This window comes from Paralichthys olivaceus, chromosome 5 (assembly GCF_024713975.1).
Source record: "Paralichthys olivaceus isolate ysfri-2021 chromosome 5, ASM2471397v2, whole genome shotgun sequence".
NCBI classification, from domain to species: Eukaryota; Metazoa; Chordata; class Actinopteri; order Pleuronectiformes; family Paralichthyidae; genus Paralichthys; species Paralichthys olivaceus.
In genome coordinates, this window is record NC_091097.1 from 7,784,279 (window position 1) to 7,798,523 (window position 14,245).

Below are 14,245 nucleotides of genomic sequence, written 5' to 3' on the forward strand. Positions count from 1 at the left end.
GAGGGCCGTGCCTGCGCGTGTGCGCCTCCTGGCTGTGGGGGTGTCTGGTCGCGGACCCTCACACTCACGGACTCAGTGCGGGAGAAGCGGAGCAGAGCGCAGCGCTGCGCGTCGGACAGGAGGAGCTGGATAAAGCGCACCAGCGGCACGGCGCATGTATCCGCTCATTTTCTCCCCATTCTTGGTTTCCGCTGCGTCTCGTCTAGTCTGTATCGGATGCTGGGTGCAATCCATCCCCGCGTCAACAACACACCTCTGACGGACAAACCATGGACAGTCTAGGCAGCCGCTGTAAGATCGTGGTGGTGGGGGACACGCAGTGTGGGAAGACCGCTCTCCTGCACGTTTTTGCCAAGGACTGTTATCCAGAGGTGAGAAAAGTCAGCTTTGTTATCCCCTGGAGGAAGGAGAGAGTTTGTGAATGAGTGATGAGCCCCGTCATTAACATTTATTTTAATTTATTATTGTGCAGCTCAACTTCTGCACTTGTTCTGCAGGTTACATACACCTGCCCACAGCAAACAGGAGAGAGAGGAAGAAGGGAAATCTGAATAATAGTCCTGAAATGCCTCAGTTAACTTTTACTGTGTCTGTGTCTGCACATAAAACTTTAAGGCCTGTGCTACAGATTCTCTATATTTCTATAAAAAAAAGGAATTTGCAGCAGCAGGTTTTCTGTGAAATGTCTGTGCCAGTGTTTCATTTGACAGCTGTGTTGAATCCTCTCCAGTTCAGAGACCTGTGGTTGTGCAAACACCAGATTAACCTGACCCTCTTAACTGGATAACTGAAATAAATGCCTTATTTTCAGAACTACGTCCCCACTGTGTTTGAAAACTACACGGCCAGCTTCGAGATAGACAAGCAGCGGATTGAGCTGAATATGTGGGACACGTCAGGTAAGACAATTTCACATCTCTGTCTGCAGCATCTCTTAAAAAGGCTCACATCAAACCCATCCACACTCCCATCCCTGCGGTGCCTTGTCCCTGTACAACCCAGACTGCATTCTTCCATTCTCCAACTTGTCCAGCAATCATCTCTTAGACTATTTCCTCTGACCCACTCAGCTTCAGGTGAATGTCTTTTGTTTTTTATTTTTAGCTTGTGGCATCTGCTTTTTACGACTGTTGTCTTTGCCAGAAACTTCGGTGCCAGCCACGTCTCCCTCCTGTCTCCTGCGTTTGCATTCCACCCTGTGCTGTCCACTGTGTGTGGCTCAGTTCTTCTTCCCATGCTCTGGTCGCAGGGTCAGGCAACTGTGAGGGGGGGAGATGGGCGAGGGCGTGGATAATTCAGACAGGATGTGCCTGAGGGGAACAGTAACTGCCCTAACTGTTTAGGCATTTTAATCCAGAAAGACGAATGTATTGGGTTTGGAGATGAGACATGCTGTCTGCTTATCTGGTGAAGATTCCTCAACTCTGATATTAAGTTTCCTTATTCTTTTATTAGAGAATTATAATGTAAAGGGCGTAAAGTCTCTAGAGTTCACTCAGCTGGCCTCTAACCCTAAAATACATTAATTCATCAATTCATCAAAGTTTTTGAGATTCGTTTCAACTGGGTCCTTCTAGTAACTTGTTTCTGGGGTTTTCCACCCTGACTAGAATTATTGAGGCATTAAAAACGTCAAATTTAATTTAGGTTATAGTCTGAAGTGATCCCAGCGTAAAAACATTCTTATTCCATATAGAAAAGAATCCATGTCATGACAGGGGCTTTCCCTGGAAACACCCCTTTACTCTGTCTGGTCAGTGACCTTTGGCATGATTGAGCTTCAGTGTATAAATGTCTTGCTGAGGAAGTGTACTCTTGGCCAGTAGGCAGCGAGTATCATCAGTGAGACTCCTGCGCAAAAATCCCTGCTCTACTTTCTTCCCAGTCTTGTCAGTGTGGATGGATTTACTGGCTCTCAGCTAGTCTGAGACTCTGCTTCTTATGGCAGGCGTCTCAGGCCAGAGGCTCGTGCCAGCCATCAGATGTCAACATGGCCGACCAGTCTGAGGGCTGAATGTGGGAGAATTCCTCCTCTCGTGCATAAACATCCCCAAACCTAAAACGATCTTCCAGAAAAGAGATGATGGGAGTATTTTTATGTTGGCCGATGAAAGAATGTTGTTTTTACTCTGACCTCATGTTGACTCGGAGAGTAAATCAGCTCTGTCAGTCAGGGGGTCGGGGTCCTCCAGGGCTCAGGGCCATGGCAACTTAGAGGAGTTTCTTATCTCTGGGCTGTAGCAGCTTAATGATGCAGTGGGAATGTTTTGCTTCTGTCCATCTTTAAAAAGCCTAAACCACCTTTGGCAGTGTTAGCCTTTAATCTTCAGCCAGGAGCTGCCCACCCCCACAAACAAACATGACGTCACCCAACCCACAGGGCAAATGTGTGCGTGTTTGTTAAGCATGTGTGCTATTGTGTGTGTGTGTGTGTTCAGAGGACCTTGTAAGGTGAAGCATTATTCACAGATTCTCAACACAGATGTTCATATTTTCTCTCACCAAGAAAAATAATTGGCCCACGTTTAGATGAAAAAGCTTTAATCTGACGAAAACAGCATGTCTCCCAGCAATGCTCTTTGGGAGCCTGATTTTTTTGTTTTTGTTGCGTACCACCTCTCCCCCCTGTTTTCCTGTGCTTCTTTAACGTAATGTAGAAGCAGGAGCTTCACTTTAGTGCCTGTGCACTTAAGGCTAGTTCGCACAATCATTGACAAGAGAGACATTTCTGACTGAGGCTACATCCATACTACTTTTTTTTCATTTGAAAATTGTGTTTTCAAGCCTCAACGATCTCTGTTTTAGTTCTGTACGGGTTTTAATCCTAATCATATCAACACACCTGAAAACGCAAGTCATCTATATTGTCCTACCAGTTCTACACTGGTAGCCGAGGCTAATGCCAGTTGTTTTCTTCTGGAAGGGATGGGAGTGTCTACGTCATCGTTTCCGAACATCTTCGTTTCCGTTCATCCAGACTAAAATGCTGAGCTGGAGTTTTCAAACTTAAACAGGGCTAGCTGCATTTCTAGACTTCCCTGTGTTAGCGGCTCTAAAACTCTTGAGCAGTGTGGACGGCCGGTGGGTCCACAGCAGAGTTGAATCATTTTCAAATCAAAACACTGTAGTATGGATGTAGCCTGATATCTGTGCATTTCAGGGGACTTGCTGCAGTCAGTGGCTTTACTCTGCAGATGGGGAGTAGATGTGTGACATGCTTTGGCATAGATTCAAGCCTCGGTAAAATTGGACCTGTGGATCCACTCTGTGAGGCCACTTGCAGACCATCTTGACAGTGCTGACCTTTTGAAGGGAACAGGGAAGCGGAATAGTCGCTGCGCGCCAAATGAGAAGTGATGCCAACAGAACTTTCCTCTTGGAGCAGCTCAACAAAACTATCCACCACCAGCTGAAACCATCGCCGGACCTGCCTATAGTATGTCAACCAGCTTCCAACACCAGCTATTTTCAGAGAATGTGCAAATGATATTCACAGTGTGACTGTCTGGTAGCGCAATTACCATCCACTTTGACTTGACAATTGCATCAGTCAATCCTCCACTTGTTGTTCCTATAAGCCACAAGCCATTCCAAACCAGATATACAGCTGTTATGTTTTTTGCAACAACAAAGCTTTCAGCCTCCTCTCATAAAGAATAGTCTCCTTTTTAATTGCTGGAGAAGTAAGCCTGCTGCGGTCTGGCTCCGTTCACAAAGCATTATTGATCGCTATCCGAGGCGAGGCTATTTAAACAGCTTGTGTCTCGCCTGGTTCACATTCATTTCTCCACCGTGGTTAGATGTGTATTGCTATTAAAAAAGCTCCCAGCATTCATTGTTGCTGCATGGAAATCTGCCATTGATTAGTTTGGTCTCATTAATTCCGATTCTTCCAGGAGGTGTGTGCCTTGCAGGCTGCGTGAGGTGTTCATTTATTTGAGATCATTACTGAATTCAAATCTGTGTCCTTGTGCACGTGCCTGTTTGCATTGCGTTCCCTGAACGAATGAGTATTTTAAGAAGCATTAAACAGAAACAGGGAAGTCTTATGGCTTCAGGGAACCAGAGGGCAACTTTCGGCTGCGCTTTGTATTCTGCCCTGCATTCAGTCCACACCATCTGGAGAATTAAGCCAATTACAAAGTGACTGAATGGAATTCAAATGAGAGAAACCACTGCATTCATCAGCATCTATGTTGTACAAATGAGCAGCCTCATAGTGATAGACAGTGAGGTCTGTTAATACATTGGAACAGGAAACATCAGTTTGTAGACTCTATATAAAGATGGATGACATGATGGCTCCCGAAAAGTTAAGCTAATTAATCTTGATGGCCCCTGGTGACTGGCCTAAGTATGATTCATAAACCCCTCCTCCTCCATGTTAGCAAATGGGGCATGGACCTAAATATTTCTTTTCAAAAGATGGTTTCTATCATTTTAGGTTCTTATCACATTGATGTGAGTGATTCTTTCCTGTAAGTTTGTTTTTAATTGGTTAGGGTTAAACATCATGATTGACAGCTGGGACTGACTCAGTCTCAGCTGTCAATCATGATGTTTATGCGTGTGTATTGGCGGAACCATAATACCCTGGACACCTCGGCTCCACCCCACGATCACTGCCATGCACACCCTGGTGCTAATTTACTTCAAAAGCACAAGATGGCAGGACTCATATCTGAGATATTTTAGTTTCATTAGCTTTAGTAAGAAGTTGAGACGCACTGTCCATCTTTCTAAACAGTCTATGGTATACACAGTATACTCACAGGCGTAGTGTGTGACACGGTTGTATTGTATACAGTTATGTCACAGAGATTGTCAGAGTTCAGCATCAGAGTATTTAAAGTGCCAGTTCCTATAGTTGTCAATGTGAACTTATACGATCACAGTAACAACAACTAAACAATTGCTGAGAGTCAGAGGTTGGTGATAACTTGTCTAAGGGCCATTAGTTATTACTGTCCATGCTCATGGGGCCCATTGCTAGTCAGCCAGTCGGGGGTTTTACAAAGCCTGAGGCACTGATGCACTCTTGCCCTCTTCCCAATATGGCCTGGGTGCCTGGGAACACTTTTCTCTGCTTTAGCCTCAGACTAATAACCCTCTAAGAAGTGTGTGCTGGCAGTTTCTTACAAATCCAAGTCAGGACTAGTTGGGTTTCCCCAAAGTTCACACCAGAGTACTTTCACTTCTCTGTCTGTTTCTCTGCTGCTTTACTAATGCCTGACCTGTGTCTCAGATGACAACTGGAACTCTTTCATTCTGTGTAGTCATGCTACAGAGAGGCAATCCGCAGGAATCTTGTTTTCCTCTCCGCCTTTTACTGACATCTTTGCACTAATCTCTCGTGCTGCGGTGCTTTTGCACTCGACTTCCCAGAAATCACTTGTCATTGAAACCACATGCTTATCACTTTTATCCTGAGAAGTTCTGTGGAGGGAGTTTGAGTTTTTCCGTCTGATCAGCTATTGCTTCACATTCTAACCGCCCGATTTTTCTCTCTCTATTTATTTCAAAACAAAGTGCTGTTTCTGCTGCTGGGAACATTAAACGCATCACTTGCGGAGCAGTGGAGGATTTTTCCTGCATTAGACTTGCCTGACACCGGCTGTTGAAAACAATAAATATAAAAGCTTTCATGACCTGGCTACAGCTTGAAGCAATATTCTTGCTGCACGATCACTTATAGGAAGCAGAACATTTTTTTGAGCAGCATCACAGATTATTTCAGTAAGAATCTCTTCAATCAGATCACCACTCAAATAAATTTTTGTCTTTAGGTTGTTTTGTGACTCGTATGTCATGACAGAGTTGAGATAACAAGATGCTGTGAATGTCGCCAGTGCCAGCACTCACACTCGGAATCGCAGCCCTGGGGCTCTCCCGCCTCTCGCACAGACTCTCTAACATTCCTGGTGTCTTTATGTTCTTTAAACTCCACATTCTTAGCCAATGGACCAGTAGGGCATCCAGAGGCCTGTAAAAACACACTGAGTTCAGTGGGCTTTCCGTTCCTCGACACGTTCCGCTTGATTAATTTTTAATAGAGGATGAGTGAACTACAACCATTACACAGAGCAGAAATAAAATCAACAGTCCCCCCTCCACCGCCTCTGCCCTCAAACCTACAGCCCGCTGGAGCCAGAGGATGCTCAGAAAGTGCAATCAGACCTGATCTGAGTATGTTGACCACAGGAGAAAATATTGTCTGCTCTCTGCTCTGTCTGTTTTTCTTTTTGGCTGTTCTGAATCCCTACTGTAATGTTAAACTGTGTTAAATTATTAAAAAAGCTACAACACTTCAAGAAATAGATGCTGTTCAGGTGGTTTCAACCTGCTGGAAAGGAAGTTACACATTCAACCACACAGTGTAAATACAACTTGTGTTTATTTTTGTCAGCCCCTTGGCAGGATGACGACATCGTTGCACCTGCTGTTCACAAGCCTGAATGTCTGCACCAAGCTGAGAACCCTGAGCATTGCTCTCGCTATTTTGCCTTACCGGCCCAGGGCAATAACTGACTAAACAAAACCGGTTTTGATGATGCGTAGCAGGCTGGAAAGCGCCCCCGCTTCACTGGTGGGAGATGACGCCTGCATGACAATTTTGGGCAATGAATAAACAGAAGAAGAAAGTTAAAAATAACAGTTTCTGTCCCACTGATATAATAAACACATACACTTAAGACATTTGGAAAGTCTCTGCTTATATGCACCAGTACATCCTTACATGTAATAAAGTAATGGTTCTTAAAAACTGCCAATTACACTTTCAAAGGGGGATTTCACACCTACCTTGTTGGGTCCAGACCCTCTGACTTTTCAGTTTAGTCTGAACCAAAATAAGTGGTGTGAAACGTTCCTCGGACCAGGGTCCGGACCAATGAACCAAAATCTTGTCCAAATAAAAGAGGTGGTCTCAGTCTGGATCAACATGAACCATGGTTTGGTTTGTTTGCTGAGTGAAAACATTTCTTTTGAATAGTTTGGACTTTGGGATCAATTGTAGGAAGTTGACACTAAATAAACATTAAGCAACAGAAGAGAAAGATGCGGAGGTGGCTTGCAGTATTGCTGGCTCTATTCGCCTTAGATGATACAATGTTTGATCTATGAGGACGTTCATTTTACTGGTAATAATATCTTCGGTAATATCTTCGATATTACACCGACCATGGAAATAATGATGGGTTCATCATTTTCTCCTTTCATACAGAAAGACTATGCTCTTTATCTTTAAACATTAGCTAATACAGTCCCTGAATTGACAACATGCATGCATGCCTACAAAAGTCTTTCGTCTGCTCCCTAAATTACAATGTGAAACCAAAACTGGTTGAAATGTAAACAATGTTACAAAGACATGAACCATGTTTCATACTTCCAGGTGTGAAAACATCCTCACAGCCCAAAGTGACACCTTCAGTTTTCTAATTCTCTCCGACCAACAGTCGAAAACCCCAAAGACACCCAGCATGTTGCCATGCCGACAGTGGCATTTAGCTCAAAGCACTGCTGTGCCTAAGTACAGCATCACAGAACCACTTGACTGAAGCCTTTAAGTCTAGAAGCATGAAAACACACGTCAGGAGTGACAGTGTGCATTGTGTTTGTGTTTTTATAAAAATTTATTGGATGTTTCCCTTTTCAATGTCGGTGGCTGAAGTGTGAGCACTGGAACCGCTGAGCACGGAGTAAAGCTTGTTGTAGTGCTCTTTGACTTTTGAATGGCATTTTCAGATTTTTGCAAGGGTTGGAAATAAACTTGTGCGTTTATGCCAACACTTCAATCTCCGTTCTTTGGCAGCAGGACCACAGAGAATATCATCCTGCCCCCTCCCCGACTCTTAGCCCTTGGCGTCAGATTTGAGATGAGCCCGTAGTAGCTTCTGCCCTGCAGGCAGACTGAGCCTGATAATCCCACAGATTACGGTCATTCGTTAGACCCACAAAGATGTTTTAGAAATCAAACAACGAATGCTGTGTGTGTTGAAGGGGATGAGCAGGGTTTGTCTGTCACTGTGTTGTAATTATACACATCTATAGGAGACTTTTGAACTGATCTTGATCTTGATGAGTGAGGTTAAAATTGTAAAACAGAATAATTTAAACCAATTTATACACTTATTCACTCCCTAATAGATGCAAAATACATATATTTTCTGAACAATAAATACTTTAGTGTAGATGGAAAGACCATTTGTTTTTCTTTAACAGCCACTGGGGAGCTGAGTCTTAATGTGCAGGTTTCCCATTAAGACAATATTTGAAATGTATTTTACAGCTAAACAAACATTATCGCTGCATTATAACACAAGAATGCATGTGACTAAAATGGCACCAGCAGTAACACATATGTATACCTAATGTGTATATATATATATATATATTTAGACATTAATGAACACATCCTTTATGTGTTAGGCATTTCCGTTCTCTACCTTTTCTCACTGCAAATGTTCTCTTTGTTCTAAACTCCTTGAATAATGGTGTTCTCGTGCATGGTGCTGCACTTGATCGCACCCCGACTCTCTGAGATGGGTTGTGAGAGCCGACAGTCCTTGCTGCTGGGCTGGATGTCCTGGTTCTTGAGCAGCCAAGCAGCTGTGCTCCATCCCTGGAGCTCAGCACTCTGTGACTCCTGTTCTCCTACTATTACACAAAGGGTCAATAAGCTGAATAAGAAATGGCTGCACATACGCCGCAGCGGCTATAAGAGAAAATGAAGAAACAAAGGAAACAGGAGTGCATAACATAACTTCTCTGGAGGTGGGTCGCCAGTTCTAGTCTGTGCTATCTTTTTATCCTCCACTCACTCTTTCCTGTCTCTGATAAGCCATTAGCCAAGGTGGCTGCTGGAGCTGCACTGAGGTCACCAGCATTCAGGGACAGTGCTAAGCAGGGGGTGAGTAGAAGTGCTGCATGAACGCCAGCCAGCCGCGCTGACAAGAACGCCCAGGCTGTAATTACCACAGAATATCTGCTCTCCTTAGTGACACGGTGAAACACACACACACACACTTGTAAAGACACCTATTCCCACACACAGTGCAGCCCGCCTGCAGCACACAGACATGCAGCCCCTGTTTGCCTCATTTTACATGGATACTAAACATCCTGAACAGCCCAAATGTCCACCCGCCCATAAAACAAGCACTTCTGGGAGGCCTCGGAGGATACAGCCCCACAGAGTTTGCGATCTCTTATCTCTATCAGGAGAGCCTATGAATGAAACCATGGATACAGCTATGAGCTGGGAGCCACCACACATTCCTTCACCACATCTCAGCCTCCATGTACTGTCAGCTTAATGCGGAGCAGCAGGCGAAAGTGTATAATCTGCTTAAATGGCATGTCCACTGCTGAGCAGCACTGCACACTGCAGATAGGCCGTATATGGCTTTTACTTTACTAGTTAATGTACCATTGGAATATTAGCGACTGAACGTTCTTTGGACAGAATTAAAAGCAGTCTTTTGGTACTTTGTAAAGAAAAGAGGATTTAAGGCCTTTGATGAGCTCACTGTGACTCAGATTACAAGCCTTGTTTTAAGACTTGCAATGTCGTGCTGCTCACACAGGAGAATTTAGCTTTTAAATTGACTGACGGGAAGAAAAAGAATAAAATGATGATTTGAACTGTTTTGTTTGCAACCTAAAAAGGCAACAGAAGTACAAAATTAGCAGTAGGGATGCACAATTCTGAGACTGTTACCATTGTTGGATATTTCAATTTTCATTTGATAGAAATGACACCATCTTCCTATTTTCTTTCAGTAATGACCTTTTAAACTGTGCCTTTGATTTATTCTTCAAAGTGTATTTTAAAATACAAAGACAACACACAGAAGAGGAAAAACTAAATGGAATTAAAAACAAAAAGTAAAGAGGTCAAAACCATACATCATCAATTCAGGTTTAATTCAAGTTAGCATTCGTCTTCATTACAGTACGTCTACAATCATGCCATACTTAAACTTATGCTATATCCAGGAGACAGTGTACAAACTAATTTGTGTTATGTATTGAAGTTAATGAAAAGCAAATCAGTGAGGTTTTAATCAGTGACAAAACTTAAGCTTAAGCTTCTTTCCACTGGTCAAAAAACTCCCCAACACATGCTAACATCTGGCTTTTCTCTGCAATGGAATAGACATTTACTGCCGGGTCAAATGACCTTCTTTGTCTTTTTTATTTTGAACATTTCTGTAATTATTGTGTTTTACATCTTGGAAATAATGTCCATGTGTTTATTTTCACAACTGGCAAGACAGCAAGGTTTCTGATGCGCTTCCAGAACGTTTTTGACGTCACCAGGGTAAAAAACACAGAGGCAAACTCCTCTGTGGATATTGGGAAAGGAGTCGTCCCCTTTCTTTTAGTGTTTAAAATACCTGCATATATACCCTCATTTTGGTGTAAAACAGGTATTTAAGGGGACATGTACAATTGGCCAAATGTCAAATACATACTCTTAACAAATTAGGGGCAGCATATTGCCAGAATGTTGGGGTTCTACCCCTTTTGTAAGTAACAAGAAAATGCGCTCTTACGTCCACACCCCATTCTCCTGAGCCAAATCCCAGTGGGCCGCCGCCCACTGAGTTCATCCATAAAGTTTTTAGTGACTGTCTCTGTGTACCTGTTATTCACAGTGCTCATGAGAGCTTTCTGAAAACAAGTGTCAACCATCACCCTCACGTTGAGTTAACGTCAGCTTGCAACCTCAGCAAAGAGCAGCTGTCAACATGTTGACAAACCTGCATGGATTAGTAAGCAAGGTTCAGTAATCTACAGAGGTTTACTTTGCAGTCTGATTATGTGACTGGTGGGTTGTTTTCCTTGGTTACTGTTAGACTGCTTATGCCCTTTTATCACCCAGTCTTCCCAGTCACAGAGACAGGGCAGATGTGGTGGTGGCATGAGTTGAGACTGAAGAACAGAGCAGCAAAACTGAGCCTGAGGAAAGTGAGGATGAATGTTGTTGAGAGAGGACTGCTGCAACACTCACAGTTACTACTCCTTCATCCTCCCATGTTGGGCTGAGGGCAGACTGTGACTCACCATCTCCTCTTTCAGTTACAGAGGCGGCCGATAGCCGGTTAGCACAGCGCAACTACATCTTTGACATGTGGTTAAACCTGTTTACAATCTTAGTACATTCATGAATGTTTTAAAAAAATAATTACATATAGCTCCTTCTAAATATAGATATATACATATGTACTAAAAAGTCCAAGTACACATTAAATAAGATGGTTTCTGTCATCTTTTTTCATTTTTTTTTTTTAAGTTTGGTTTTAATGAGTTATGAAGACAAGGTGAAACACTGCAATTGACAGCTAAGACTGACTAGCGATTGGTCAAATGGGAGTATTGACAGGACCTCGTTACCACGGCTCCATCCCCTAATCAAAGATGGCGGTGTTCGTATCTGCAAAGTTTTGGCTTAATTCCTTGATAGAGGAAGGAAGTAGAGGCGTGTCGTCCATCTTTATTTACAGTCTATGGTGCAGCACTACGAGTGACCCCTTAAAAATCACATTGTTTTCACGTTGTCATGTGACATACTTTAACCTTTAAATACCGAAATATTTGACATGCATTGTAAATTGGTGGAGAGCTGAATACAATAGGTACAAAAGAAAAACACGTTAATGTGTTAGATCTGTGTGAGAGCGTAGATACGTGTGTGGGCATGTGTGTGACTGAATGGGTTTGTGTATGGGAATTCCAACAGTTATGACCCTGTAACCTTCCTATTGTTTACCAGCTGACCAGAGGCATAATTGGGGCTGATGAGGGGTGCTGCTGCAGTGGGAGCCTGAACACAATGAGGCTCAAAAGCACAGCCGCTGCCTCAACCAATAGGCAAAGAGGTTGGGGGAGCGAGGGGTTGAAGCGTGTGAGGCAAGGGTGAGGGGGGTGCTGCCCTTAGTACATGTTATAAGAGCTGCAAGTGTTCACTGGATTGAAAAGTGGGAAAGGGGACAGAAGGAGTGGACAGAAGGAGAAGCCTACATCTGTGCTTTTTCCGAACCCCCACCCACCACACCACCCTCCGAGGCTTTGTGTTGTGAGTAAGTCTGTGAGTGAGTTTGTCGGTTGCACCCTTGGGACCTGACCCGCTGCGCTCCTTGGGGAAGCTGACACACAATTGCCAAATGTGTGTCTCACTGCACAGCCCTCACATGCAAAACACTCATCTACATATACACATGGCGATATAAAACAGTCCTACGAGGGATTTAATGCAGTGCTTTTGTCCATTGTATTCAGAGACAGAGGGAGCATGCTTTAATTATGCAACCTCTGTCTCCATTGACCTGAAGTAACGTGATCTACGACTCAACGCAAAAGAATCCTTTAACTGAACAGGAAGTTATTGATCCTAAATGGAGTTACTTCAAGGGCACATGGACTTTACAACACTTGAACCGAGAGAGCTCTTACTTGATTCTGAAGCTTTTCATGTTATAATGAATAAATGATAAATGATAAAAACCACCAATTGGATACTGGACTATTTTCTGTCTCTGTGCTTTAAAATATTTGACCTGGACACAGCTTTTTACACTGATTTTCTCTTCCATTTTTTATTTTATATAATTTAAAGTCACAAGAGTAGTTTTACTTATCAGAGCAAATTTTTTACATCAGTTAGTGAAGAGGCTCAAGCACAAATTGCAATAGGCCACTGAACCAGGGCAAAATAATTTTGCCTAGATATTCAAAGAGGATCAAAGTTTTTCTTCAGCATTTTAATTTAATAAAGCAACCCTAATTGAAAACATTGCTAACTTTGCTCACTTACAGTAGTAGTCAAATAACAGTCAAAGCTGTGTCCTTCATTATATCTGATAGATAATAATGATAAAAATAATATAATTTTTTGTGCAATTTTCTAAATCCAGGTTCACAGTACATTATAAGGTGGAAAATTAAAGTCATTTATATAAATATAAAAAAATGTTTGAACTGCCACTGTACTAGTTCAAATGAACTCAGCAAATTTAGATCCAAGTAAAATCAGCAAAGGCTCTCTGATAAAACCATGTCCATCTTAAGAAATTCCTGAGCCAGCTGACCGTATAAACAGATAAACCTGCAGGTTTCTATTCCGTTTAAAGAGCTTAAGTCTAATATATAACAGAAGGAACACAGTTCCTAGCTGGCCACTAACTGTAATGTAATTACTAAAAAAACAAATTATTGCATTAGCGGGAGCAGTCATGTGCTTACAGTAACACATAAAGTTACCCTATAGCACTGTTCACTTTGACTTTAACTAGAGAGGAGACTTAGACTAATCCACCCTGAGTCTAAACAGGGTGTTAATTCCTTTGCAGCAGCAGCAGCAGCAGTAGTGAATGCCCCAGTCATCCAGACAGACAGGAAACCCGTGCACCCAGGGAACTGTGGCTCTGTGTGCCTTCTCCCGGTCAGCTCCCTCTTCTGAGTGCAACAGAACCCGATGCAGCGCCAGCTTTGATCATCCCACTTCAAACACTGACTGGTTCTGCTGCTGCTCCCTGAGCTGCAGCGCTCGGTCCCTTCGGCTCCCCACCTCCCCGGGAGCGAAACCCGCTCAGCATCCGTCTGCAACCCATCTGAGCGTAAGGGGATACGGGGAGAGAGGCCGACATTCACCTCCATCCTTCAACCCTCCCCCTCCACCTGCACCTCACTCTCACACACACACACACACACACAACAGATCTCATCATTTATGGATGACTTTATTTATAAACAAGATCCACTTGCGCTCTATTTCTCACTGCTGCCGCTTTCGTGGAAGGGAAATTGCACTTGGGGTGGTGCCTCATCTCCCCTGGCGGCTCCCCGGGGGGTTGTAGAGTGGACTGGGGGGATAGATAGCATCATGATAGGGATGTGTTTGGATGGTTATGCACTGGAGGAAGTGGAGCTGTTGGAGCGGACGCTGTCCCTTTCCATTCCCAAGTTTTTCTTTCATATGCCTGCGTAGCTACTATATGAATATTCTCACTTTTCATTCACCCCTTTCATATCAGACGGTGGGTAGAGAGGCTGCAGTCAGTGTTATTACAAGTTTTAATGAAAATCTTCAAGTTCGAGAACAAGTTTTGAAAAGGAGAGCGAGATTGAAATATGCACAGGAGCAGAAATGATGTGATCTGCTGTTTTACATGTGAAAAGGAATAACGAGAGTCATAGAGGGTTGGGAAGAGCAGAACTCATTGCAGTGTGGCAATCACCA

General features: G+C 43.3%; 1 protein-coding gene across 1 annotated transcript in view; it reads left to right on the forward strand.

Annotated features, from left to right (window-relative positions):
* rnd2 (Rho family GTPase 2) overlaps nt 1-14,245 on the forward strand; it is a 69,279-nt gene continuing 55,034 nt past the window's right edge. The window contains exons 1-2 of the mRNA XM_069525203.1: nt 1-371; nt 812-899. Coding sequence (XP_069381304.1) covers nt 270-371; nt 812-899 — 190 coding nt within the window. The 5' untranslated portion in view covers nt 1-269. The remainder of the gene's footprint in view (nt 372-811; nt 900-14,245) is intronic.